General features: G+C 51.0%; 1 protein-coding gene across 1 annotated transcript in view; it reads right to left on the bottom strand.

Moving 5' to 3' along the window:
• Nucleotides 1-27,611, bottom strand: part of TCERG1L (transcription elongation regulator 1 like) — a 231,330-nt gene that overhangs the window by 24,686 nt on the left and 179,033 nt on the right. Inside the window, exon 8 of the mRNA XM_007964448.3 lies at nucleotides 17,131-17,200. Within this exon, the coding sequence (XP_007962639.3) occupies nucleotides 17,131-17,200 (70 nt within the window). The remainder of the gene's footprint in view (nucleotides 1-17,130; nucleotides 17,201-27,611) is intronic.

Below are 27,611 nucleotides of genomic sequence, written 5' to 3' on the forward strand. Positions count from 1 at the left end.
GGAGGATGGGATCACCCAGGGTCCCTGGAGAAGTTCCCTCCTACAGCAGAGGGGTGGCCCCTGCCAAGGCCCCAGACACTGTGGGCAGCAGCAGGAGCTGCACAAGGTGGAACCCAGGGTGGGCAGGGAGGGAGGGACCCCACGAGCTGGCTGTGCTAGGCTGGGCAGTTGACCAGCACTCCCTTTCAAACCACAAGGGCAGGGAGGCGGGACCCTACTCCTATGGAAGAAATGTGAGAGGCCCACCTTTCTCAAGTACCAACTCTCCCCCTTGCATTATTTTAACTGCACATGGATAGATCTCTTTATGGTTCTACACTGGATTCTAAGAAGCATCTAGAAATATCCTTTTGAAAAAATTAAATGTTTGCTGCTGGAAGAACGTGTTTGGCCAAATGCAGACACCGTTCTTCTTGCGTCTGGCTTCCCCTCCTTCCCACCCTGGGCCTGCCTGGGAGCAGGTCCATCAGCTGCCCCCCGCACCTCAGGATGCAGCCTGTTCTCCAGGATGGGCAGACTCAACCCACGCAGGCTTGGCACACCCTTGGTCCGACCATGCTGAGCCTTCATGGGCCTGCTCCCTGGCCTGGCCCTACTCCCACACCTACCCATGGCATCATCAGACCACCCATTTGAGAGCTCCCTCCTTTTCTTTTTTTTTTTTGAGATGGCGTCTCACTCAGGCTGAAGTGCAGTGGTGGAATCTCGGCTCACTGCAAGCTCTGCCTCCCAGGTTCACACCATTCTCCTGCCTCAGCCTCCCAAGTAGCTGGGACTACAGGCACCTGGCACTACGCCCGGCTAATTTTTTGCATTTTTAGCAAAGACGGGGTTTCACCATGTTAGCCACGATGGTCTCCATCTCCTAACCTCGTGATCTGCCCACCTTGGCTTCCCAAAGTGCTGGGATTACAGGCGCAAGCCACCGCGCCCGGCCGAGCTCCCTCATTTTCTGCTGCACTTAGGTCAAGCTCAGCCAGCAATCATGAAGAGCAGTCCTCTCACAAGCAGTGGCTTAGGGCCTCCTACATTCTGGGAGCTCCCTAAGTGCTTGGAGATGTAGGAATGGCAGGAACGTGCATCGAAAGGCATGGGCCTTACCTGCTCCTTTCAAAACCAGCTCACCCTGGGAGCTGAATTGTGATTTTTTTGAACCTTTGTCTGGGCTTTCTGATTTGGCCTAGAGGCAAGAGTCTCTCCTGGGCCACGGTCTCCCCAAGCTCCCCTGAACTTTTCAGTAGGCCTAGGATTTTGAACTTCCATGCTCACCTTTGCATTAAGAGTACTGCTAAACTGAGTAGCCATAGTATTCCCCGCCCTTCCCTTACTCTGCTCACCTGGACACCTTATCAGATTTCTCATCCTCCGCCATCCCCCAGATCCGACTCAGCAAGAATCTGCTAAGGTTGGTTCAGCCAAAACTCCCTGATCCCTGAAGTCTGCTCTTGTTAATTTTCCACCCACTGACCCCCAGCCCTGACCGTGGCTCTCAATTCCTGCTTTTCCATGCCAAATTTGGAATCGAGCCTGGTCTCTTTTCCTCCTTTGCCACAGTCGTGAATATAATCTGATTTTATGGCTTTAACTACTGTCCAGCTGGTTTTGACAATAGTGCCATGTTCTCCACTGGGGATGATTTGGCCCCAGGGGGTATTTGGCAAGGTCTGGAGACATTTGTGGTTGCCACAACTGGGGAGATGTTACCAGCACCTGGGAGTGGAGACCTGAGATGCTGTGAATTGTCCTCCAATGCACAGGACAGCTCCCACCATGCAGGCTCATGTGGCCCACGTGGGCCTCCTCCAGGAGGTCTGGATGCTAGGTGAAGATTACACTACTTCCTCATTTGGAGAGGAGGTAAGGGGTCAGACGGGAAAAGGTACAGGTGGTCATCTAGGGGCCAGACCCGGCCGTCCAGGCCTCCCAACACCTGCCAAGTGAGAAGTGTTTCCTCATGGTCTGTCCAAGGTCCTGGGAAATTCATTAGTACCATGTTGAGGATGTGCTGAGAATATACAATGCCTTATGTCTAACAAGGGGTTTTCACTCACAGGGGCTGTAATATGGATTAATCCCAACGAATACAAAATGTGCAAAGAAACCAAAAGATTGCTCAGCCCATTCGAGAATTGTATTTATAGACCAACTATTCCAAGAGAATTTACATTCTCTGCTTCGTATGCAATTACATGGAATTTTGAGAAAAGAATATTACCAGTGGATTTCCAATTGTATCGTACTCCAAAGGGTATAATTAGGATTTCCCTGTAATAAATTTTCATTAGTTAAAAATAGAAATGTGAAACAAGGCCTGTATTGTTGCAACTTGAAATAAGAAGAAAAGGCACATTTAGACTGTGCGGTGATGGTGTGTTGAAGCTTATTCAACACAATACTCTATTCAGGACTGCTGCATGCCTTCCAAATGGCTATCAGTTCTGTTAGAATCGGTTGAAAGCAAATGCAAACTAGCTAAATATATATTTGATATTCTTGTGGCTGAATGATTTCTGTACCTTTAACAAAAAGTGAATTCTAATACTTTTAGTAAAGATAGCTCAAGCCACGGTTTTCCTGCCGGTAAAGGCGGCGTCCCCGAGGACGCACTAATTGGTGTGCACAAGCACTGCCGGTTGCGAGCCGGGGAGGCAGCCTTACTGCATCACAGAAGCCTCGTTAAGGTAACCCATGGATTTGGGAAGTTTTCCAGGTCTAGTGTATAGGTTGAAAGGGGCCTGATCTTGGTCAACCTTTAACCAGGGTAGGTGCTCCTGAAATCTGGGCACCATAACGCTGGGCGGGGGGCCCTCACGCCCAGGGTCAGCCCCTCCCTGCCTTCTGCCCCTCAGTGTGGTGACCATCCCACCCCTGAGCTCTCTTCTCCTGGTTCTGTCCCTTCCCCCAGCCTCTGAGCTGGCCAATTGATCTGTCAATGATTCGTGTGTGTGAGCCTGTGTGTGTGCACATGCAGGCATCTGTCCCACGCTGGTAGGTCTGTAAAGCTGAGGTTTTCTGATTTTGCCCATGTGCAGAGGGCAGCATATTATCCAGTAAAATGCACAAATCTGAGACCCAGTGGAGCTGGGTTCCGGGCACTGCAACCAAAGCCACGATTTTCCCTTTGTAAACAAGACACTTTAATGGTCCATCTGAGGCTGTGCACACCTGCTGTGGGTGCAGAGCGCACCCCTAAACCCTCAGAGGCACTTCTCTCCACCAGATCCTTTCTGCAGAACCATCTCTGAGGTTGGAACCATTGCCCTGGCAAAGGAATGACAAACACCAAGGAGTTGCTGGCTCCAGGTTAGAGGAATGGGATGTGTGACATTCAGCTTCTCCAGCCAGGCTGAGGCACCCACCCATTCCCTCGCAGGCTGACACCCAGGTGCCTCATCACAGCATGACCCAGATGGATGGAGGCTCAGACAGCCCAGCTGGATGGGTCAAGATCCAAACCTCTACGCGGGCAAATATACTGACGCCTTCAGCCCCAGCATGCTCCCATGAGGTGGTCCTAGCACTCACCTAGGGCTGTCGTGTGGATTCAGTGAGATGGTCCACATCGACCCCTCAGAGCAACCCCTCCTGCTCCTTCCCTCCCTCTCCAGCTTGCAGGTGCTGTGTGTCCACCCATACTAGGCCCTGCGACGCTGTAGCTGGAACAAGGAGCCCCTCACTGCCCAAGGAGCTTACAGTCTAGTGGGACATGAATTAAGGTTACACAGACGTGAAGCCTCAGCTGCCACAGGTGTCAGGGCTGAAATCCACAGTGCAGAGACGGGCAGTGCCAGAGGGGTCCCTGTGGTGGGCTTCCGGTTGGTGTTCCCATGAACACAATTATTGGAGAGACTCTGCAGAAACAGCAGACATTCTAGTGGACCATGGCTCCAAGACAGAACATGAGCAGGGAAGAGACACAGACGCTGACACAGGTTGAGACGGCGTCACTCTGCCAGGGTGCTGCCATGGGACGTGGGGAAAATGCAGACATGGGAGGGAAGACCTGGTTCTGGAGAGGCCTGTCTGCAGATGTGACGAGGTCAAGGTGTTTCTGAGCCTTACAGGTGAGGATGATTTGTACAACCTTGGCCAAAATATGGAAACTCTCTGGATCTTACTCATGGTAAGATATATGCTTCCGACCAGACGATCTGAAAATGCCTCGCAATACTGCAATTCTATGATGCAGATGTGATCCTGTTAATTTCATCCTGATGAAATATTTAAACATCTTGACTCTGCCATCAACTTACTAGCTCAGCCTTCCAACTTTGCAGTTCCTATAAATTTGATAAACAGGCCTCCTGCGTCTTCATCCAGCTTGTTTGTAAAAATGTTCCACAGGAAGCACCAGACAGACGCCTCTGCCAGGTCTCCCAGCTGCAGCCCTGCAGACGGACGGCCCCACACACCCACGCTCATAATGGGCTGTGAGGCCTGGGTGTGGGCACAGAGACAGAGATGCCCCCTCTGCCTGGCCTGTCTCCCGTATAGTCCTGTCTCAGCCTGCAGGTGCCAGGTCTCCCAGCTGCAGCCCTGCAGACGGACAGCACCACACACCCATGCTGGTGATGAGCTGTGAGGCCCAGGTGTGGGCACAGGCCCCTCGGCCCTGGCCTGCCTCTGGCATAGTCTTGTCTCAACCTGCAGGTGCCGCGCTACCATCAGAGGTCCCTGGTGACAGCCAGTCTGTGGAGGTTTCCAGAGGCTGTGCCAGCCCTCATTTCAGTTTTGTTTTATCATAAACGATGTCTCTTGCAGCCTCACTTCTAACAAGTGACCGCACCATGCCACACACTGCCAGCCTCCCCAAGGGCTCTTTGGCAGTATTGTTTGCTGGGGAAGAGCGGATTGGGAGCCTAAAATGTTAGGCCTATGATATAACAAATAATTAATCTGGTCTTTACTCCAAGTTCCTGGCAGAGATCCAAAAAATTCTTGGAACATCCTAAGCACTAGAAATGACTTTTGCTATTCATAAGGAGACCTCTCCACCATACCACATCTTAGCTGCACTAATGAGGCCACTCACTGGGTTCTTAGTCTCAACGAAGGCGCTGGCATGCCAGGAAACACCAGCCCTGAAGACTAGAGGGTTGGAATGTCCAGCCCCACCCACCACCTGCCATCCAGGGTGAGGAGAGGGGCTGGAGATTGAATTAAATCTTCTCACCAGTGATCAATAAATTAATCAATCATTTCTCTGTAATAAAACCCCAATAAAACCCTTGAACAATGAGTTTCAGGAGTGCCCTGGTTGGTGAACAAATCACTATACTGGCAGCAAGACAAATGTAGGGGGACAGAGAAAAGAATATTACCAGTGGATTTCTCTGCCCTTGAGACCTTTCCCGATCTCACCCCATGAGTCTCTTCCATTTGGCTGTTCCTGAGTTGTCACCTTGATCATAAGATAAAACTGGAATCGTAAGCATAGCACTTTCCGTGAGTTCTACGAGTCATTCTAGCAAAGTATCAAACCTGAAGGAGGGTGGCGAGAGCTCCAGAATTTGTAACCAAATCAGACGGATGTGAGGGTAGCCTGGGGACCCCACTTACAGCTGGTGTCTGAGGTAGGGATGGTCTTCTTGGGGCTGAGCCCTTCCCCTGTGGGGTCTGCAGTATCTCTGGGTGGTTGGTATCAGAACTAGACTTAATTGTAGGACACCCAGTTGGTATCAGAGAATTGCTGTCGGAACTTGGGTGCAACCAAATTCGCTTCAATTACATTCGGCAGGCATTTCCATGGGGACTACCCTGTGGTCCTCCCAACTGGGGCAACCTGCCTCGTTTCTCTGAGCCTCCCAGGTCGTTCATCTATTACAGAACCCACTGGCCCCACATGGCTGTCATGAGACTGAACAGAAACCCTCACCTGCAGGGGCCTGCAGAGGGCTGTGTGGGGCCCCTTGGTTAGCACATGGCTGCTGGTGTCTGCAGTGGACCCTGCTCCAGACCCTGGGATCCCAGGCCCCTGCCCTCACCAGGCTCACATCCTAGAGGGAGGAACAGAGAGTAACAAATAACCAATACCACCAAGTTAGTAAACTGGGTGGTGTATTCAAAGATGCTGGATGCTCAGGAAGTCACAAAAAGCAAACGAATGAACGCAGCTGAGGGGAGGGTCTGAGACCATCACCAGGCAGGCAGGATACCCACAAGCAGATCCTAGGAAGAGGTGAGGAGGCTCATTCCAGACTCAGGGCTCAGCTATGCAAAGGCCCTAAGGTAGGAGCATCTAAGAATATTCCAGAGAGTGGCAAGGAGGCCAGTGAGGGGAGAGTATGGGGGGCAGTGCTCAGAGGTCTCCGAAGGTCCAGGTCCTGATGTCTCCTCACCCATGGCAGGGCTGTGGCCTTTCACTCCCAGGGACATGGGACCCCAGAGCCTCTGAACAGAGTGACGCATCCTAGCCTCCGACTGCCCCGAGTTCTGACTTAGTGCTCGCTTCTCTGCTTGCCTGGCCAGGGGCCGCCCTGAGCCGTGGAGTGCAGTGACAGCTCTGGGCAGCACCCGGGGAGCCAGGGTGGGAGTAGGTTCCTGCCCGGAGCTGCCTCTGGAGCACGTGGTTATTTCCATCAGGACCCCATGGAGACAAGGCCCTGCCCCTGTCTTTTCTAATGCATTTCAAAAATGTTTTCCTGGACATCCAAGACTGCCCCATGATTTCCTTGGTGGATTTTTGAAAATCATGCATTGTTCCAGGCAGGGCATGAGTGGGTGGAGGCCACCTGGAGGAAAAGATGCCTCACCAGGTGAAGCCATGACATCAGGCTGTCCTGGCAGCAGAGGCTCCTGGAGAGTGAGGGGACACTCTTCTGTCAATCACTGTGGCATAGACCAAGGTGCAACTTTCCTTGCCTGGCTGATGCTACAAGATGATGCAAATCTGCACACACTGCCTGGCCCTTGGGTCAGGGTTTGACCATCCCATAGATCTCTGGCCTCTGACAGGTCTCCAAGGTTGTAATTCCAGGGCCCACTGCCAGGCTCCTGAGCTGCGAGAGACCCACCAAAGACCCACTAGCATCCTATGCAGCCGAGCTCCAGATTCTACTTTCTAAAGGAACAGGGTTCCAGGGTCTCCAGCCTTCCTCTCTTAGCATGCAGGAGTCCCCGTCCCCCAGGCTGGCCCCACCCCAGCCTTTGTCTTGGCATCGCAGACCTTGCCCTTCTGAGCGATGTTTCCGGAATTTGTCCAGCATGGAATTATTGCCACATTTCTGTAAGTCTTCTGAATGAGTGGCCACTGAGTTCTACTCTCATTGAACAAAATTGCCAGATAAATGTATAAAACAAGGTGACTTTTTGCAAGTCCACTACGGTTTTGAAATTTTCAGCTCTACGCCATGCAGGAGCGGAGAGCAAGACTTCGAGACCCAAGCAAGGCTGGACCCCCTGCTGGCTTGGCTCTTCGTTGTTGCCTGTCTGTGGATGTGCATTGCACTGGCCTCTACAAGCTTCACCTTCTTTATCCCCCAAATGACAACAACAACAACAACAAGAACAACAGGATCTGCATCGCAGGGTGAGCTGGGGAGGGAGTGCTGGGCGTTCATGAAATGCATGGTCTCTGAGCTCGGAACCTGGGCTTTCCCACTGTGTGCTCTGTGTTCTCGAGCAAGTCTCTTCACTTCACCAACCCTCCATTTCTTCCTCTATAAAGTGGAAATAATAATAGTAGCAACCCCTTGGGATTTGCTTGTAAGAATTAAATGAAATAAGAAGAATCCCTTAAATCCACTGAGGGCTCACTGTGTGGAATCTTCTTCTCTTCAGCGTCCCTCCATAACCTCATTTCATCACCAGCACAACCCCACTGTCCAGGTGGAAAAACTAACATAATGCATTTAAAGTGTTTAACACAATGGCTGGTCTAGAAATAGTTTTGATGACAATAATGGTGATGATGACACAGTGATGATGGTGATGAAGATGGTGGTGGTGATGATGGTGATGGTGATGATGACGGTGATGAAGGTGATGGTGATGATGACGATGATTAAGATGATGGTGAAGATGGTGGTGGTGATGATAGTGATGGTGACGATGACGGTGATGAAGATGATGGTAATGAAGATGATGATAATGGTGACGAAGATGGTAGTGATGATGATGATGGTGGTGGTGGTGATGATTTTTCACCTTCATCATCTCTGGCAGCTTCCAATCATCCACACCCGTTCTCTCCAGGCTGGGTTCCAGCCCTCTGTTCATCTGGATGACATCTCATTTTTTTTTAAATTTTATGGATGGGAAGAACCTGTTCTTTCTTCCAGCAAAGAAGGCTGGGAATTTATCATCAAAATACTGCCAGACTGTAAATCTGGTGTTAGACACAATGCGAAATTCTGCAGGAATCAAAGTTTCTGTGAATCTTTTGCCTTATGGGGCCTCAGACATTCTAACGTGTGGTTGTAACAAATGGTCTTCAGATGAGACAAACTTTGAAAGATCTGTATTCTCTAGTTTTTTAGCCTCGACACTGTGCAGTGCAGAAGCGTGCTTCTGGCAGCTGTAAGGAAGATTGGCACATCAATCAGGGTGGGCTGCAGGCCCCCGGGTGAGACAGGAGCACAGGGGCGTCGGTTCCGCCAGCTCTGCTCTGCTCACGTGGATGTTCAGGATTCACAGCCAATGATGGCATCGAGATGGATGCCTCCCCAGGATGGATCACAGCCACCAACAAAACCCTGGCTTTGGGGCTTGGTGCTGGCCCTGAGTAGGAACCCTGCAGGCAGCTGGGTGAACTCAGCAGGAGCAGCTGCTCCTCTGCCCTTACGCAGAGGTGACACTGCCCAGTGCACAGAGATGGGGCTCTGGGATGGGCAGGGATGCAAAATCTTCCTGGAGGAGCGATCGTGAGTTCCCAGCTGGGGTCTGGGCTGCCTGGAATCTCCAGGGACCTGTGCCCCAGCCACAGGCTCACTGTTGGCCTGTCTGGCTTGGCCAGTTCCTGACTGCCTAGCACCCCTGCTTCTGCCCTGCCCGCTTCACCCCTTCTGGGAATCACAAACCCATTTCTGGCTCTGCCTAAGGCCAGACAGGCCCCACTGTGGCTGGACAGCTCAATCTCAGTCTTCAGTGTGACCACACTCATGTGTCCCATGTGCACTTGCTGTCCGTGTGGCTGTGGCACATGGGCCATGCTGGGGAGAGGGGGCAGAATGAGGAGAGATCAGGCCATGGGAGCTGTGGCCTCCTGGACCCTCCACCATGCTGAGAGGCAGGCTCACCAAGGCCTGGGAAGGGCTGACGTCTCTGCCAGCTGAGGTTTATGAGCCACTCAGAAGGCGAAACACCTGCTGAAAAGGGTTTGCTGGTGACCTCATTCTGGCCGGGGGCAGAATCCCAGTGAGCAGCAAGCTCCAGCTCTCAGCTGCGGGAGGCGGGGCAGCTCCGTACTGCAAGGCGGCTGCTCTGGCCTGAGCTCCTGCTTTGTGACGAGCTCTGCTGGGGACTGTGTTTCAGTACCAGCTTCAGTGCCAGCTGCCAGGCTTCCCCAGCAATTAATCAGGAAGCCCTTGAGCACCTCCCCAGGACGTGCTTCTGCACCTGTAACTTGTGCAGCCTCCTCATGTGGGAACTCACTGGTGGCTCCAGACAGGCAGCACCTACCTCCACCCAGGGCAGCACAGACACCAGGCCACGTCCTGTCCTTTGGCAGGTAGTTTTCTGGTAACATTTGCAAAATTACCAAAGCTCTCAATCTGAGATCTTGGTCTCAGAGCTCTCAGAACTCTAGACGGGACCAGACAAGAGCTGAGGGAGACAGTCAGGGCACCTTGGCTCTAGAATTTGGGGTATGGCTGGACGGAGGCTGATTAATCACTGAAAAAGCAAACCCTCAGCAACAAAAACCTCTTTTCTTGTCTCTACTGGCTGCCTCCAGGTGTTGATTTTAGGTAATATTGAAGGAGACACATCAGCCCAGTCACATGCATCTCAGGACACAGGACTCTGAGGAATTCTGAGATTTAAAAACAAACGGCAGGAAACTAAATCCCACAAAGGCAGAAGGGAAGTGTTTTTATCTCTCCAGAGTCACAAAAGCTCACACCGAACTGTTGTCACACCGAACTGTTAGAGCCACAGAACAAAAGGCCCATAGACGACATCTTCACACACTGCTGGGAGAAGAACCCCCAGGAACACCAGTGTGCATGGCAGGTCCAGGCCAGGGCCCTGACAGAGACAGAGACAGAGACTGAGGCACGTCCCAGCCAGGCCCCGAGCACCAGCCAGCCCGCGACCCTGTCATGAGCAGCATTCCCAGGCCAAGAGGCAGCCCCCAGGCCTCTGCAGCTAAGAGGCTGATGGTAAGCAGAGGCAGACAAGAGCAGAAGCCTTCCAGGGTCCAAACCTCTAGGAGCCCGGGTGGCCCAGGAAGTTCCAAATGGCTGGACCCTAGACACAGACTGGTGAGCTCAGTACAGCAGCTGCCTCAACAGACAGAGATGCCAGGGAATGGAGGGGCAGGTTCAGATAGAGTGCAACGCCGAGCGAAGGGACAGGTCCCTAAAACACAGTCCCCGTCACAATCACAGACTCTAGGAGGGAGCCCCAGAACCACAGATCTGGAGACAGGTCCCCCAAAAACACAGCCCGTGTCACAATAGCAGACTCTAGGATGGAGTCCCAGAGCCACAGACCTGGGACGCTGCCCGGGGCCACTGCTCTTATCACGGTCTCATCTAAACAGGGATGACAGAGAACCACCACGGTCCCACCCCATATACCACTACCAAGACCACCACTAAGAGGGACTGACGCTCAGAGAAACGTCCCCAGGTGGCAGAAGAACCACAGGGAGGCACACCCAGACACTGAATGACAATTCAGCTGACTATTCAAAAAGGAGCTAAACATTAAAAGAAAAAAATAGGTGTTATAAAATATCAGCATATGTCTTATTTTAAAATGAGTAAAAAAGAATATTGGTCAAAGACTTGAAAAACAGTCTGAGAAAATCTGGGAAATAATTAGAAATGAAAGGGAAAAAGTGGAAATGAAGAATAAACTAGAAGGAACACAAGAGTGAATAAATGTCATAAATGACATCATAGGAAGAATAGAAGGTGAGAAGGGAAGAGGAAATCCAGAAAGAACATAATGATGAAGCGTCAACAGTGTGCAAAGGAGGTGACCCAGGAGGAATCTGAGGGAGAACCAAACAGTTCACAGGTGACTCCAAGCCACGAAACAGAACAGACATGAAAACAATTCAAGAAAATGCCCTGATGGAAGAAAGGCATCCACCTATATTTTTATAAGATACACCTCATATCTGGGAAAATGAACCAAGAATCACCAAGAGTTAGCTCTATCATTGTCTTCTAAAGGATAAAGATAGTAACTAAAGTTGACTAAAACATCAACCATGTTTGCATCCAATTCACAGTAAGTTGGTCATCTTTTGAGGATACCAGGGAACCGATGGAGTATTTTAGAAATTGATATTTAAAGGAAAGAATCAACTGTTCATTGTGTGTTTTCAGTTTAAACGATACCTTGAGGGAGTCAATAGTTTACGAGGGTAAGTTCCTCTTTATGAAAGTAGGCAAGCTAGTAAATGTGAATAAAATGGCAGAATTAAGAGATGAGCACTCAGTAATCTCTAAGGAAGTCTTAGATCAAGATAAATCATCTGCTTGTATCATGTAAAGACAGACAAGTCGACATCACCTGCTTCCTGATGGAAGGAGCTCAAAGCCACCATTAGTCCTAATCAAACCTGACCCTGATAAAACTCGAATCTGACTGCAGATTTACCAGAAATACAGAGAACAGAATAACACGCCCCTAAACCATGCCCCAGGCATGATCTATGTCCAAACCATTCTCCAGGGATGAAATGACCTATGTCCAAACGATGGGAAACGCATACTTGTAAAAAATCTCTCGCTTCTTCAAAAACAAATGAAGAAAATAAAAATGAAGCATAGAAGGGAACACACCAGCAGGTTAAAAGAGACTTAGGAGAGAAGCAGAGGGCAATACCCGAAACTGACTTAGTCCTGATATGAAAGCAAACCTCTAAGAGAAAATAAAACAGTCAAGAAAATTTAAACCATGACTGGGAGTCCATTTGATAATGTTAAGGAATTATTTCTGTTTTTAAAGATGTGACTATGTTACCATGCTTATATTTTTAATATCCCTGTATTTTAGTATTATAGAATATTTACAAATAAGATTTATATGATGTTGGGAGTTTGTTTCAAACTTATCTAGAGGGGCATGGACTAAAGCAGAAAAACGCTGGCCTTGAGTTGATGCTGGGAAATGAATGCATGGAGGTGAACTGTGTTGTTCCAACTTTTATGTGGAACTTTTCCATAATAAAAAGTTAAAAGTAGGTAAAATAACTATTACTCTTTAATTGAGTATATTTGTTTTTTCATATATTTATTGAGTCTTTTCAACCCAGTGTCAGGCAGCTAAGCACACAGTGGGCCATCTTACGCCATCTGTCTCTCCTATCACAATAGAACTGTTTGGCTTTGATGGAAATCACTCTGTCTCCTGGGATCTTTTGAACTGACCTAACCTGTTGTATTAGTCCATTCTCACACTGCTATAAAGTACCACCTGAGACTGGGTAATTCACCAAGAAAGGAGGTTTAAGTGACTCACAGTTCCGCACGGTTTGGGAGACCTCAGGAAACTTTCAATCTTGGCGGAAGTTGAAGAGGAAGCAAGGCCTGTCTTCCATGGTGGCAGGTGAGAGAATGCAGTTGGGGGAGATTTCTACAAACTTTTAAACCCCCAAATCTTGTGAGAACTCACGCACTATCATGAGAAAACCATGCAGGAAACTGCCCCCATGATCCTATCGCCTCCCACAAGTCCCCTTCCCTGACACGTGCTGTATTAGTCCGCTTTCACGCTGCTGAGAAAGACATACCTGAGACTGGGTAATTTATAAAGAAAAAGAGGTTGAATGGACTCACTGTTCCACGTGTCTGGGGAGGCCTCACAATCACGGTGGAAGACGAAAGACGCATCTTACACGGCAGCAGGCAAGAGAGAGTGTGCGCGTGGGAACTCTCCTTTATAAAACTATCAGATCTCGTGAGATTTAGTCACTATCACGAGAACAGCCAGGGAAAGACCTGCCCTCGTGATTCAATGACCTCCCACTGGGTTCTTCTCCTGACACGTGGGAATCACGGGAGCTACAATTCAAGGTGAGATTTGGGTGGAGACACAGCCAGACCACAGCACATGGGGATTACAATTCCAGATGAGGGTTGGGTGGACAGCCAGAGGCAAACCGTGTCACCCATGTCCCCCTCACATAACCATTTTCTCTTTGGCTTCTCCCACCCTGGCTGTCCCCTCAGGGCCCACGCCCCCGTGTCCCTCTGCCTGTCATCCTGTGATCTGCTCTGACCCTCTCTTCCTCCTCGTTCAAGTTGAGCATTTCTTACCACAGAAGTGATGACCACACTGAAGAGTTAACCTGTCATTTCTCATAATACAGAACAAATACGTTCTCTCTCACGGGAGAGGAAACTACCTGCGATTTTGATAAATTTATACCTCCAAGTGGTGACAGAGCGAGCCAAATATTTGATAATCAGCCTTGTGAAGAAAGTACTGAGTTTTGGGGGAAACTGACTCCCCCACTCACTCGGTGATCTCTGGATCCCTGCAGGGATGGGCATCAACCCCCTGGCAAACCCTAATTACGTCATAAATACGGGGTAACTGAATTATATGAAAAGAGTACTGAAAACACACCCACCCTCTGGAGGGAAGCAAATCGATGGGGCATTCCCATGAGCACTCATGCAAGCTACACTGTGCATTTCATAAGCCCACGGCCACAGCCACACAAAACAATCTGTTGACTCGAGAAAATATATTTCCACTTCAAAACACCGCAGCCATTCCAGAAATCACAGGTGTGATTCGAGCCGTGGTGTCCAGGTTTCTGATGCTCAGGCTCTCATTCTTGGGGGATGTTGGGAGACAATTGCAGCGATACCACTCAGCAGAGACCACCACCCTGTACACGTGAGGTCAGAGGGATAGAAGGGGACTGCGGATGGGATGCTCCCCAGAGCCCATTTGAAAGGGAGAGTTATAAAGCCAGAAGATCAAAGATCAAAGCAGGTCTGAACTATGAAAAGACCCATTCATCAGAAACTGGCAGCACCTCCAGGCCCTGAGCAGAAAGGGGCCGAGCAGTCAAGAGTCTATTTTCTAGTCCCAGGGAAGATGCATGGTCATTGCGAACACATCCCTCTAAATAGTAAATAACAAGCTATTTGAAATGACACTCACCATGTAGATTAGAATATTTCAGTAATTTGAATGCTTGTCATTGTGACATATTTCTCCTCCTAGAGAATTTCAGGAAAAGTTTCATGTGGACCTGAATCACTTTCACAATCGATTTAATTCCATCTGGGCATGAATGCCCAAAATGTGTATCGATTGTGCCAGGGTTCACAGGAAATGTGGGGAGTAGAGATCGGTGTCCAAAACAATCATCATCTCAGCTTATTTGCTTGTTTCTTAAACATCATAATCTGACTGCTGATGAACCACACGTTGCGGGAGAATTTTAGTGTTCTTTGATGAGGCAAAATTATGCTATCCTCACAAAAAGGGCAGGTCCAAATGGCCAGATTTCAGCAGGCCGCCTGGAGGCATGTTCTCTAACTATACGGGCCAGATTCTACAACATAGAAATACATAAAAGCTTGAGGAGTACGTGGACTGATTGACCCTAACCTTCCCAAAGAGGGATCAAAATGCCATGGTGATGCTGGTGGTTCACCCGGCCTGGGGCGATTCGCTCTGAACCGGGGGCGTGCAGGTTGGTGCTTCGGAAGAGCTTTGGGAAAACCTGCCCGATGGTGACGCTTCCAAACAGAGGGCGTGGCTTTGTAAACCGATCTATGAACGAATGCCCAGGACGGGAAGGGCGTGCTCAGTCCTCGGACTGGCTGCAAAATGAACACCAAAGCGTTTTCCTCCCATATCTCAGAGCGGGCCACAGCCTCCCATGGGAGAGAGTCTCCTTCTCCCATGGAATCTTCAAGGCTGGAACCAACGTGGAAATGAACAGCTGCCAAAACGGAGGCAGCTCCATGCAAAACCTCTGTGCGTGTTTCAAAGTCGGTTTTCAATGACGGAAATCATTCGGATGATTAAAACCAAAATTAGCGTTTCGATGTTGTTGAATGCCAACTGTTGGGAACCGAGGCCAGACCCACGGGACGGGAAGTGCAGCCAGGTGAGGAGGAGGACAGCCCAACTGCTTCGGATCCCGCCATGCTTTTCTGCCCACACAAGTTCAAAATTCATCAACTCATGGCCACATACCATGTTTCCTGTGCCTCAGGAAGCTCGTCTTGTGTTTTAAATTAAGCACACATACCCAAAGACCAATGGAGACCAGTTTAGCTGAGGTCCACGTGTGATGGTGAAATCAGAGGCTGCACTGGGTCCTTTCCCAGAGCCCTTGGCCCCCATCAGAGGTGCTCCTTGTCTATCCCCTGTGGCCCACACAACATCCTTTGGCCCCCAAAAGTGACTTTCTGAGGAGATTTGGGGTAGCAAGAAGACAGCTGCCCAGGAGATTTTGAGGAGGAGGCGTCCTCCCTCCACAGCCAGTGAGCCCCGGCCCTGCCACGTGCGGCCCTAGACCTCCCCACATAGTGGTTCACAGGCTTCCACGTGCTGTGGGGCCCGGTGGCAGGACCCCTGGGGGAGGAGAGCTCCACCTCCTACCTGATCACCTCCCTGGCTTAGGGAAGACACTGTTATTCTTCTTCGCATTGTTCCTGAAAGTTCTGTGGTGCCTGCTTACTATTGAACCACTCAGGTCTAGTTCTATGTGTTTTGTCCATGGCTCCATGGGCACCCAGCAGACAGAAGAGCTCGCCCTGACCCCCCGGCTGCTGGGCCTGCTAGGCACCCCCAAGCCCAGCTCTTGCTCCCTCTTCCCCTCTCTTCCTTACCATCCTTTCATCCTTTGCTAAAAAGTTGAAAGGACTGAAAAGGTGAGAATGGGCACAGGCTCTGAGTCAAGGTTTTGTTTTACCTTCATTGTGGCAAATATTTTTACTGCAAAAGTACATTTTTTAAAAGAGAAAACGCATATAGTGCTAAGATTCCTGACCACTTCATTTGGGTTCCTGTTGCAGGCCTAGGGTATCCCATGAGCAGGGCTGGTACAGGAGCCTGGTGCAGGATGAACGCACCTGTGGGCCGTGGCAGGACTCAGGGTCCAGTGGAATGTCTGGGCATCATGGGGCCAATAACAGCCCAGCTCAGGAAGAGCCTTGGAAGCGCCCCTCATTGATTTGCCTTTCAGAGTCCTCCCCACCCTTCTCTGCCAAACATGGGGCCCAGCAACCACAGCATTCCTTGCATCTCCCTGTTCTGGGGGGGAACACACTTCCACATTCATCCCCTTATGTGAAACTCACAGGCAAGGCAGGGCAGACCAGCAGCCACACAGGAGGGGTTAAAGGGCAGGAGCCATCCTCTGGCTTGATGGAAAACAGGGATTCCCTACCTCAGTGCATGGCAACTCCCAAAACCAAACTGTGACTAGCCGACTTAAAGGGAGACTCACTGGCCGTGTGCACCCTGCAGGTACGCAGGCATCATCTCATCCAGCTGTCCCAAGGCCCACTGGGGTCTCTGCAAAGCCTCATCTTACATATGAGAAATCTGAGATCAGGGTTGGCTGACTTTGCCCAAAATCATCAAGCAGGCAAGACATAGAGCTACAGCACCAAGCCAGGGCTGCCTGACCCCTAAACTTAACCTCTGACACAGCACATGGCACCACCTACGCACTTGGCCCCCATGACCACTTCTACAGGACTCTGGAAACACAGCAGGGCTGAGCATGTGGGCGTCTGGGTAGGCTGGGGGTGGCAGGCCCTGTGTACAGTGTCTGAAGTGCCCCAAGCCTCTGAGATACCTGCTTCAGCAGGTGCCCAGGACACTGCTAAGACAGAGCCTGAGACCTCTTACCATCTGTCCAGCAGTTGAATTAGCTCTTTGCTCACAGTCAATGTGGTTGAAATGATGCCTTTTCTTTCTACATCACCTGAGCACCCAGTAGGGAAGGACCCGCTGGGGAAGGGAACGGCCACCTACCGGTTCCTCTTGGTTTTCACATCTGGGTCTTCCCTGCCGTCTTCAGAACTGGACCCATCGCTGTTGTCAGCTGAAAGAAAATCAGATGAACAGGGTTAGAGCTGTCAGTGCTCAGGGCTTTGGCACAACCACCGGGTGACACTCACTTTCAAGCAGACTTATCTAGATATTAAGACAACAGGCTTCTCTTAAAGATTGATGTGAAATCCTACAACGAGTTTCCTCTCGGCACACAAGCTTTTACATTTCAGCGGAACAGAAATCTGACGGTGCCGATCTGCACAGTGGTTCTCTTTAGATACTGTCTGTTTAGCAGGTGCTGGGCCTTCCAGAGGGGCTGGAGGGTGGAGAATTACAGGTGGACCTCTGCTCAGCCTCAGGGCAAGGGCCCAGGATGAGCAAAGCTATGTCATGTTCTTGAGAGGGAACCATGAGACCGGGGCCACTTCTGTGGCCACTGCCCCAGGGAAGGGTGGCCCCCAGCAGCACCTCCAACAGGCCCACGCTTAGCTCCTCTCCATCCACTACAACAGATAACAAGATTCCCCTACCCTGCGTGCAGCCATGCCTCACTATGGACGCCCATCTACTTCCAAGAAGTAGATGAAGACATGGTCCCCTATTTCCATTCTGAGGCGGTCAGCCCTGTAAATGTTTGATGAGCTTTTGGAATGAAAAAGTAAAAAGGCGCTTTGGTGTTTCCTATGGGTCTCCAGGAGGGAAGAGGAAGGATGATCGTGCAGATGGTCTGGAGTGTCATCGCTTCTTCCCTGACAGGCGGAGTGACTTCCACACGGGCAGAGCATCACAACAGTCTCCCACCTGCTTCTCATTCTGTGTCTCCCTCTGGCTCGTTCTGCCCCTCCCAGTTTGGGTGGCCAACTGAGCTGGGCTGGGCTGGGCTGAACTAGTCTGGGCTGGGCTGGGCAGAGCGTCCCACCATCTTCCCAGCCAGCCTTGGGCCACCTTCCCAGTGACTGCTGAGCCTACACTTCCTTCCTGGGAGGGTCTGCAGTGAAAACAGCGCTCAGCTTAGGATGAGCGCAGAGTTGATGAGAAAAGACATCAATTTCAACAACTGCAGGGGTCTCTGCACATTTTCTTTCCATAAAACCCTACAATTCTCCCTACGCCTGTTTTTAGAATCCCAATAATAGCTCTGTTACCAGCTCACCGTTCAAATCTATTTACAGGCTTGTTTTCAATGTGCAGTGTGGGGCCCGTGCTAAGAGGAGAGGGTCAGGCTCTGGAAGCCCCGGTTTGCCGCAGTCATGCTGCATCATCCTTGGGGGCCTCTGCCACCTGAGCTTCCCAGGCAGCTCATGGTCGCCCCCGCCCACATAAGCCACAGGACCACGGAGGCTGCTTTAGAAGGACCAGGGTACGACATGTCTGCCCTGCACCTTCCAGCAAGGCTGCAGTGTCCATCATGCACACCCTGTGTGGATGTTCCACCCTTCTGAAAGGATGCAGGCCTTGGGGGAAGGAATTCCCGTGGGCAGTGCAGAGTAGGGGACGAGCAGAACTTGGCCCTGGGAGGGCGGAGGAGCCACAGCCCAGGCGGAGCTTCCTGACTTTTCAGCAGCTCCTGGTTCTGAACCTGGCAGCCCTGACTCCAGGGCTGGATTCCTCTGCCCTGGAGGCCGCCCTGCACCCCGCAGGTGTCTCTTAGCCTCCTGATCCCTGCCCCACTCCCACCATGCTAATGAAAATGCCTCCAGAACTTCCCAAATGTCCACAGGGGTAAATTTGTCCTTCCCAGTTGAGAGCCACTGGTCTGGAGCCAAGACCATTGATGACAACCGGGGGGCCATGGAAGGGAAGAGAGGACATTGGAGGGTATCCACTTCCTCCTCTCTGGCTGCCTTCTGCATGTGCTCCACAGCCCAACACAGCCCTCCAGGCCAGGACCCCAAAAGACACAGTTTATGCTCCCTGCTTCCCAAGCTTCACTCGTGCCAAGCCCAGCACTTCCAGGCATTTCTGTTTTTTTCTGAGACGGAGTCTCGCCCTGCCCAGCTTCAGGATGAGGGCCTGTGGTAAGCACTTCTATGTCATGTTCTTGAGAGGAAACCGCGAGACTGGGGCCACCTCCATGGCCACCGCCCCAGGGAGGGGTGGCCCCCAGCAGCCCCTCCCCCAGACCCACACTCAGGGGCTCTCCATGTTCAGTCTGTCACCTAGGCTGGAGTGTAGTGGTGCAATCGCAGCTCACTGCAACCTCTGCTTCCCGGGCTCAAGCAATTCTCCTGCCTCAGCCTCCGAAGCAGCTGGAATCATAGGTACCTGCCACCACACCAGGCTAATTTTCTCGTTTTTAGTAGAGACAGGGTTTTACCATATTGACCAGGTTGGTCTAGAACTCCTGACCCCAAGTGATTCACCTCCCTCGACCTTCCATAATGCTGGGATCACAGGCATGAGCCACCATGCCGGGCCACCTGCAGGCATTCCTACTTCCTGACTGTGGGAACTGCTCTGCCCATTCAAACTGAGGACACTGGCCAGGCACAATGGCTCACGTCGGTAATCCAAGCACTTTGGGAGGCCGAGGTGGTTGGATCACAAGGTCAGGAGTTCGAGACCAGCCTGGCCAACATGGTGAAACCCCGTTTCTACTAAAAATACAAAAATTAGCCGGGCGTGGTGGCAGATGCCTGTAATTCCAGATAGTCAGGAGGCTGAGGCAGGAGAATCGCTTGAAAACACAAAGCAGAGGATGCAGTGAGCTGAGATTGTGCCACTGCACTCCAGCCTGGGTGAAAGATCAGAACACACCCTGCTCCCTGCCTCAGCCTCTGCACCCAACACCCTCCAAGGAAATGCAGGACACCTCTCCTGTGTCCCCGAGTCCTCTCCCCCTGGGGCCCTGGGTCCTGGGCTGTCACTGTGCCCTCCTGGTTTTCCCTCCCTGGTGCTCTGGCTTCTCCCTGGTGCCTCCTGGTCATTCCCACCTGGGTCACTGGGCCTTCTGGTTGTCTCATCCAGAGGCTCCGGGGCCTCACAGAGGCTCTCTCAGCTCCCCCGGACCCTCCGCCTGACTGCCTTTCTGCACCTCATGGTGTTTGAAATCTTCCAAGGTGTGCCTCCTGCCTGCTGTGTCCAGGGGAGGGAACATTCCAGCTCTGACTGGAAGAAGGCCTGGGAGCAGCACCTCTCCTCCACCCACACCAGAATGTACCCAGGGAGGCCACGGGGGAAACATCCACATTTCTTAAAACTTAAAAAATGAAGTCATACAATTACATGCATATTATTTAAAGTACATGTGTATAATATTGATAATTTTTTAGGGTTTTAAACATTGGTTTGTTTTGAATAGTTTCAACATGGGCATAGCTTTCCTAATTACGATTCAGACTCATAAATAAAAGTATGTATAAATTTAATAGACTTAAAGAATACAAAACCAGAGGGGTTGCCGTGCACAACGGCGGCGTAGCAAGCTCTCTGGTTGGGTCTCCATCAAGACTGCCATCAAGCTGGAGGGGGACTGGAAGCAAGTATTTCAGCTCTCTGGAAGCAGATCAGACACTTATAAAAGCTAGGACTGGCGTAACAATAGTGCTAGAGGCTGGGCACGGTGGCTCACTCCTGTAATCCTAGCACTTTGGGAGGCTGAGGTGGGCAGATCACCTGAGGTCAGGAGTTCGAGACCAGCCTGGCCAACATGGTGAAACCCTGTCTCTACTAAAAATACAAAAATTAGCTGGGTGTGGTGGCACATGCCTATAATCTCAGCTACTCAGGAGGCTGAGGCAGGAGAATTGGTTGAACCCGGGAGGCAGAAGTTGCAGTGAGCCAAGATTGTGCCACTGCACTCCAGCCTGGGCAACAGAGCGAAACTCTGTCTTGAAAAAATAAAAAAATAAAGAAAAAATAAAAGAATAGCACTAGAGAGGCTGCCATTCTCAGTTGACTGCAAAGACAAGGGAACTGAAGCTTCAGTCACCACACACGATGAAGAATACACACTTCAAGGCCATCACTTTGGAAAAGGCACACTTGGATGGCTCCAGTCTGCACAAGCCCACGTCAGCAATCTCTGGGAAGTGGGAGAATCTGATTTCCACCAAAGTTGCCCCATTACAATGCCTAGCATATCTACTTTTCAACCAAAAACTCAACAGCATGCAAAACCAGGAAAGTAGGGCCAATTCACCCGATAACAAATATTTGACAGAAATCATCCCTGAACAAGTCTACGTGTAAAAAGTATCTCAAATGGAGTTAACTACACACGTTACAACTATAAAAGTTGTTGAAGAAAACGTAAGGGGAAAATCTTTGTGACAGTGTTTAATCATTGCAGAGTTTCTGCTATAGGTGAGGAAACAGTTGTAGAAATCGGTAGTGTTGACAGCTACACAGCATTGTGAACATACCTAATGCCACTGAATTGTACACTTACAAATGGTTAAATAGTCAACTTCATGATATGTATATTTTACCACAATGAGAAAAAAAAAATCAAGGACAACTTGTTCTATGGCAAAAAAAAAAAAAAAAAAAAAAAATCAAAAGACCAGGAAAAATATTATGATACTATTGTAGCCAAACACCGATAGCCTTGATTTTCAAGTCCAAATAACTCATTAAGAAAGATAAGGAACACAAACACAAAACGAATGGCCAACAAACCTGTGAAAAACAGTTCAATTTCACTCAAAATTAAAGCAATGCCAACTGAAACAAAGAATGGCTTTAAGAATTAAGTCTGATGTTCTACAGTGCTAAGGAGATTATGCAGAATCTATCAGTACAAGTGTGAACTGATCAATCTCTTTGGAGGAAGATTCGGCAATACCTGCCCAAAATCTAAAATGCATGTACCTTCTGAGACAACAGTTCTAATAATGTGAAGTTACACAATCGATATGTTTGCAGAAACGCTCCTAAGGTAAATACCTAGGTACAAAGATGTTCTTTCCAGCACTGTGTGTGTGAGCACAAAGCAGATGACCCAGACGTCCATCCAAGAGGAGGCTCTGAGGAAGTCATCATGCGTCCAGACAGGGCGAAGGTGGGGGCACAGGAGATGGATAGGAGAGAAAAGCAAGGGATTGGAGGGAGAGGGAACAGGGTGCAGGAGACAGGGAGGCTCTGGGTCTGAAGGATAGCCAAGACGTGTTACAGGTGCGGTGCAGACAGCGTGCAGCAGTGAGTCAATCTCTAACATGTTTATTAATGCACACACACCAATATCTATGTATTTTTAAAATGTGTTGTTTTTTATGCATTTGCCAGCAAGGCTATGCATATGTGCATGTGTGTCTGTGTGTCTGTGTGTATGTGTGTATGTGTGTCTGTGTATGTGTCTGTGTGCATGTGTACATGTGTGTTTCTGTTTCTGTATGTATATGTGTGTGTCTGTGTGTGTCCATGTGTTTGTGTGTGTGTCTGCGTGTGTATATGTGTGTGTATCTGTATGCATTTGTGTGTGTCTCTGTGTATGTGTCTGTGTGTGCATATATGTGTTTGTGTGTGTGTCTGAGTGTGTATGTGTGTGTATCTGTATGCATTTGTGTGTGTCTCTGTGTATGTGTCTGTGTGTGCATATATGTGTTTGTGTGTGTGTCTGAGTGTGTTTGTAAGGCACTGAGTTCAGGGAGTGTGGCTGGCTGCATCAGGTAGTAAAAGTCCTGAGTCTCTGAGCCAAATGTTTTCCTTTCTGTGAGTGGTGGGGAATATACCTAATTTCATCAGTCTTGTCAGAGAAGGTAGGCACAATCTTTGGTAGAACTTACTATGGAATCATAGGAGCCGAATGTTGGTGCGTAAGGCAAATTTGCATTCAGATGGGATCCTTGGCACACCTAAACTTCCCACTCATCACATTTCTTTCATATACAGACTGCACCCTACAAATACAGAGAACTACAGTTTTGGTATCTGTGGGTGCCTGGCTGGACCTGCTGGTGGACCCAGCCCCTGCACAGCCAGGCCTCTCACCTCCGGTGCAGGTGACACCCCCACCCCTGCTCCTGGCAGAAGCTCAGCCCCACAGGGCCCTGCTGTTGAGTGGCCCTGGGTTTTGTGCTCTGCCCTCTCTGATGGGGCCTCCTGCTCTGCATCCCGTCCAGTGCCCTACCCTGCTTGCTCGGATCCTGAGTCCTGAGGAGGATGGGGCTCGGTAGGTTGGAAGGTGGTGTCATCCTCCCTCTCCAGGCAGTTGCGTTCAACCCTGTGAGCTGGATGCAAACCCCAGGTCATGTGTTAACCTCGGGTCCCCCCATCTAGTCAGCACTCAGGCTCGGCATCTTCGTGGAAAAGTCAGTGCTCTCCCAGGACTGTGGCTTTCCTGGGCACAAAGAGGGGCACAGTGGGGGGTCCTCCTGCATGGTCCAGGACCCCAGAGAGCGCCTTGCAGGGGCTGGGCCAGAACTCATCTACAGGCAGGCAGCTGTGCGAGGGGTGCCCAGGAGGCAAACAAGGGCGGGCACCGGGTTGAGATACGGAGCAGGAGCCCTTGGAGGAGAGGCCAAGGCACATGGCTCAGGGCAGCAGGGTCTTGCGGGGATGAGCTCCTGCCAGGACAGGTGGTGGGGGTACCGCCTGTGCTGAGGGGCAAGAGGCTGGCTGTGCAGGGGCCAGGTTGGATCCGCCCCACTCCACCAGCAGGTCCAGCCGGGTGCCCACAGATGCCAAAACTGGACTTCTCTGTATTCCTAGATCACATCCTGCGTGTGAGACAAATGTGATGGGTGTGAAGTTTAGGGACAGAAAGAGCCGTGGCAGAGCTGCAACTACCCCAATTAGGAGACAGACCTGACGTGGCCACTTTGCTTTGCTAGGCCTGGGCTCCCAGCTGAAACTCGGGGAGGACATTCTGGATTTGGTCAATAATGGGGACCTCTCCGTGGCCACTTGGAAATGCCATAGCACAGGTGCCGTGATCACAGCAGGGCTTCCCCGAGCCTTCCACGCCTTGAGGCTCACTCCAGACAGCCACCCTCCACCGCTCTCAGCTCAGCCACAAGCAGCCACCCTCCACCGCTCTCAGCTCAGCCACAAGCACACCTTCTTCTTCCTGCCTTAGAGCTCAAAACACACCCTTTACCTCCCCTCCCCACCTCCTGGGGTCCAGTGTGAGTGACCATGCCTCAGGGAAAAGCCCCTGGCTGGTGCGCTGGGTCACCCCACTCCACCCATCCATTGTTGCTTGTCTCTCTTCCCCAATATGCAAGACATGGCGCTCCCTGCCCAACATCTGCTCATCTTTGGTGTCCTGTGTCCAGTCCAGTGCTTGGCCAGTCACCAGTCCCTAAATAAAGGACTGGTTCAGAAGAAAATGAACTTCCTCTCTTCCCCCCCTTCCCTTGCTCCCTTCCCTCTTTCCTTTCCTTTCTTCCTTTCCTACTTCCCCTCCCTTCCCTTTCCTTCCTTTGCTCCTGGCCCCAGAGGTGGGTGGTGGCTTCATGTCTTAGGTCCTGGGGAAACTACTCTGAGAAATGCTGTTCTAGCGTCTGTCCTTCTCCACCGAATCCACTGGTGCATCCAGGAGCCTGGCTCAGCCCCTGCCCTGCCCACCTGGCCTCCTGGCTGACGCCAAACACAGCAAGCTGAGGGGTGAGTGTGATCAGAGCGTCCTAGAGACTCCCCCAGCTCACTCCTTCCCTTGCACCGGCTGCCCTGCGAGCTCCACCCTCACACTCAACTTCCTGCACAGTCAACTAGGGATTCTGCAAGGAAGAGACACCTGTCGCAGCTCATCTGCTTCATCTCAGCATCATGTTACAGAGACTAAACAAAGATGTTTAAATGTAAACAATCATGTTTACAGAGACTAAACTAAAATGGAGCTTAGCAAACAAGCCACCTGGTTCGTTCATTGTTCAAAGAGGAGGCTCAGGGCCTGGAGGCCAGCAGAGGGTGCCGTGATATGAAGACCATGATTCCTCCCAGAGAGCCTGGGGCAGGTGGGTTCCAGGTGGGCAGAGCCCCCCACATTGCCCGGAATCCTCATGGACAGAACCACACTAGCTCACCACCCTCCAGGGCTCTGGCATTTGTGTTTTCAGCAGCCCTGGGTCCCCCCAAGTGCCCCAGCCACCTGGGGCCCTGGCTGTCATAGATCCAGTGTGCGCTGTCTTCTTGGACAAACAACGCTGGGGAAAGTGACCCATTCATGAGTCACAGCTGTGTTTACTCACCGGACAATTTTACATCCTACTTGGTAAAATGAATGTCATTATCAATTTACATTGGTCTTGAATATAAATGTCTAAAGTGTTTATAGAGCAATTAAGTCCACTGAAGTTCATGTCATCTGCCTGCAGGCTAGGGAGGGACAGTGTTGAGTGCCCAGCTGCTGTAGCTGCTGCCTGGTGAGCTGGCACAAAAAGTCACCTGTGTCCATCACAGGCTCATGGAGGCCTGGCCAGGCTGCCCTCAGGCCTGGCATCAGACTCGCCAGGGTGCAAATCCCCATTCTCCACTCAGTAGAGGTGTGACCCTGGGCAAGTTAACTAAGTTGCTTTTTGAAATTCCCTCTTCTGTAAAGCAGGTATGGGTCACAGATTAATGTCTCCCACCAATGCCCACATCTGAATCCTGGAAGGTGTGCATACCCTGGGCTACCTGGAAAAGGGGATGGAGGTTGCTAAACAGCTCCCCTTGAGGTGGGAGACCATCCTGTATCATCCAGGTGGCCCCACAGACCACAGGGACCCTTGAGAGTGGAGGCGGGAGGCAGAAGGGCCAGAGCCAGAGAGAGAAGAGAGAGGCATGAAGATGGATAAGGGGGCCAGGAGTCAAGGAAATCTCCCCTGAATCCCCTGGAAAGAACACAGCCCTGCCGATGCCAGTGAGGCTCTGCTTGATGTCTGCCCTCCAGAATCGTAAGATCATCACCTTGTGTGACTTTTAGCCCCGTGGTGATAATTTGTTACAGCAGGAAGGGGTCTCCAATGCTGATGGCATCTGCTGCGTGGGACTGAGGAGGGGAGTCAATGGAACCAAGTGTGGGGGTTGCATACACCCAGGGTCCCACCCGGTGGTCCCTCCCCTCCCCAAGGCAGTGAGAAGGCCCCTCTTCACTTCTTACCCCAGGGCTCCCGGTCCTCCTCCACTCCTGGGAGGCACTAACAGGAGACAGCCAGGTAGGAAGAGAGGCCGGGGTTTGTATTCCCTCTTTCTCCCCGACTTCTCCTCCCTCCACCCCAGATGAAGAACCCAAGGGCTCCAGCTCCAACACTTCCCACCAGGCTGCACCAAATGTCCCAGTAAAGTGACAGGTGGCCCCCGTGGCCAGGGCAGGCTGAGCAGGCCAAGGTGGCCGGGCTGCAGGTGCACGGCCAGATGGCAGGGGAGTTTCTGCCGTCTCTAGCAAGAGAGGGTTCGGCTGCTGCAGGCGAAGACAGTGAGAGAACCATGCCTCTGAAAGGCCTGTGAAATGTGGGCACAGGTGGGAATGCAACAGCCAGCACCCTCCAAACTGAAGTGTCGGTAAGATCCCCGAGAACGGCATGGCATGGAACGGATGGGGGTGAGGGTGAAGCCTGGCACTTCTCATTTTCCTCCAGTTCTACTGGCATTTATTCTCAACTAACAGCACAGTTACTACAGCTATAAAAAATCTGGATGCTCTGCAAGGTAATTAGAAAATAATTCAAGACTTCGCTCGAATCCTTCAGCAGTGCTCACAGAATGAAAAAACGGTCTCTTCCCTTATCTGCGGAATGACGAACGTCTCAGCACTTCTGGCGGTGCTGCATCCTGCATCCCACAGCTGCCCGGCACTGTGAGCCACAACTTCCACGTCTCACACCCCCACCGAACACACACGCACACACAGACACACACGCTCACACAGACACACATGCTCACACAGACACACACGCACACAGACACACACGCTCACACAGACACACACGCACACACAGACACACACGCTCAGACACACACGCCCCCACCGAACACACACGCACACACAGACACACACGCTCACACAGACACACACGCACACACAGACACACACGCTCACACAGACACACACGCACACACAGACACACACGCTCACACAGACACACATGCACACACAGACACACACGCTCACACAGACACACACGCACACACAGACACATGCACACACAGACACACACGCACACACAGACACACACGCTCACACAGACACACACGCCCCCACCGAACACACACGCACACACAGACACACACGCTCACACAGACACACACGCACACACAGACACACGCTCACACAGACACACGCCCCTGAGGCCTAAGAGCAGTTAAATGTTGTAGCCATTTTACAAAGTTCTTCTATTTCATCTGCCTCTTGAAAAGTAATGGGTGTCGACTGAAAGCGTAACTGTCCCATTTCAGACTACAAATAGGTAGGGATATATTCACATCGACAATGACTGATAGTTGAACAAAATGTGAAAAACAAAACTCTCCACCCAGAGCCATCTCCCCTGGAGCTTGTTTTCATCATCAGGGTTAAATATCGGACGAGCCGCGAT

Source organism: Chlorocebus sabaeus, chromosome 9 (assembly GCF_047675955.1).
Source record: "Chlorocebus sabaeus isolate Y175 chromosome 9, mChlSab1.0.hap1, whole genome shotgun sequence".
Lineage (NCBI taxonomy): Eukaryota > Metazoa > Chordata > Mammalia > Primates > Cercopithecidae > Chlorocebus > Chlorocebus sabaeus.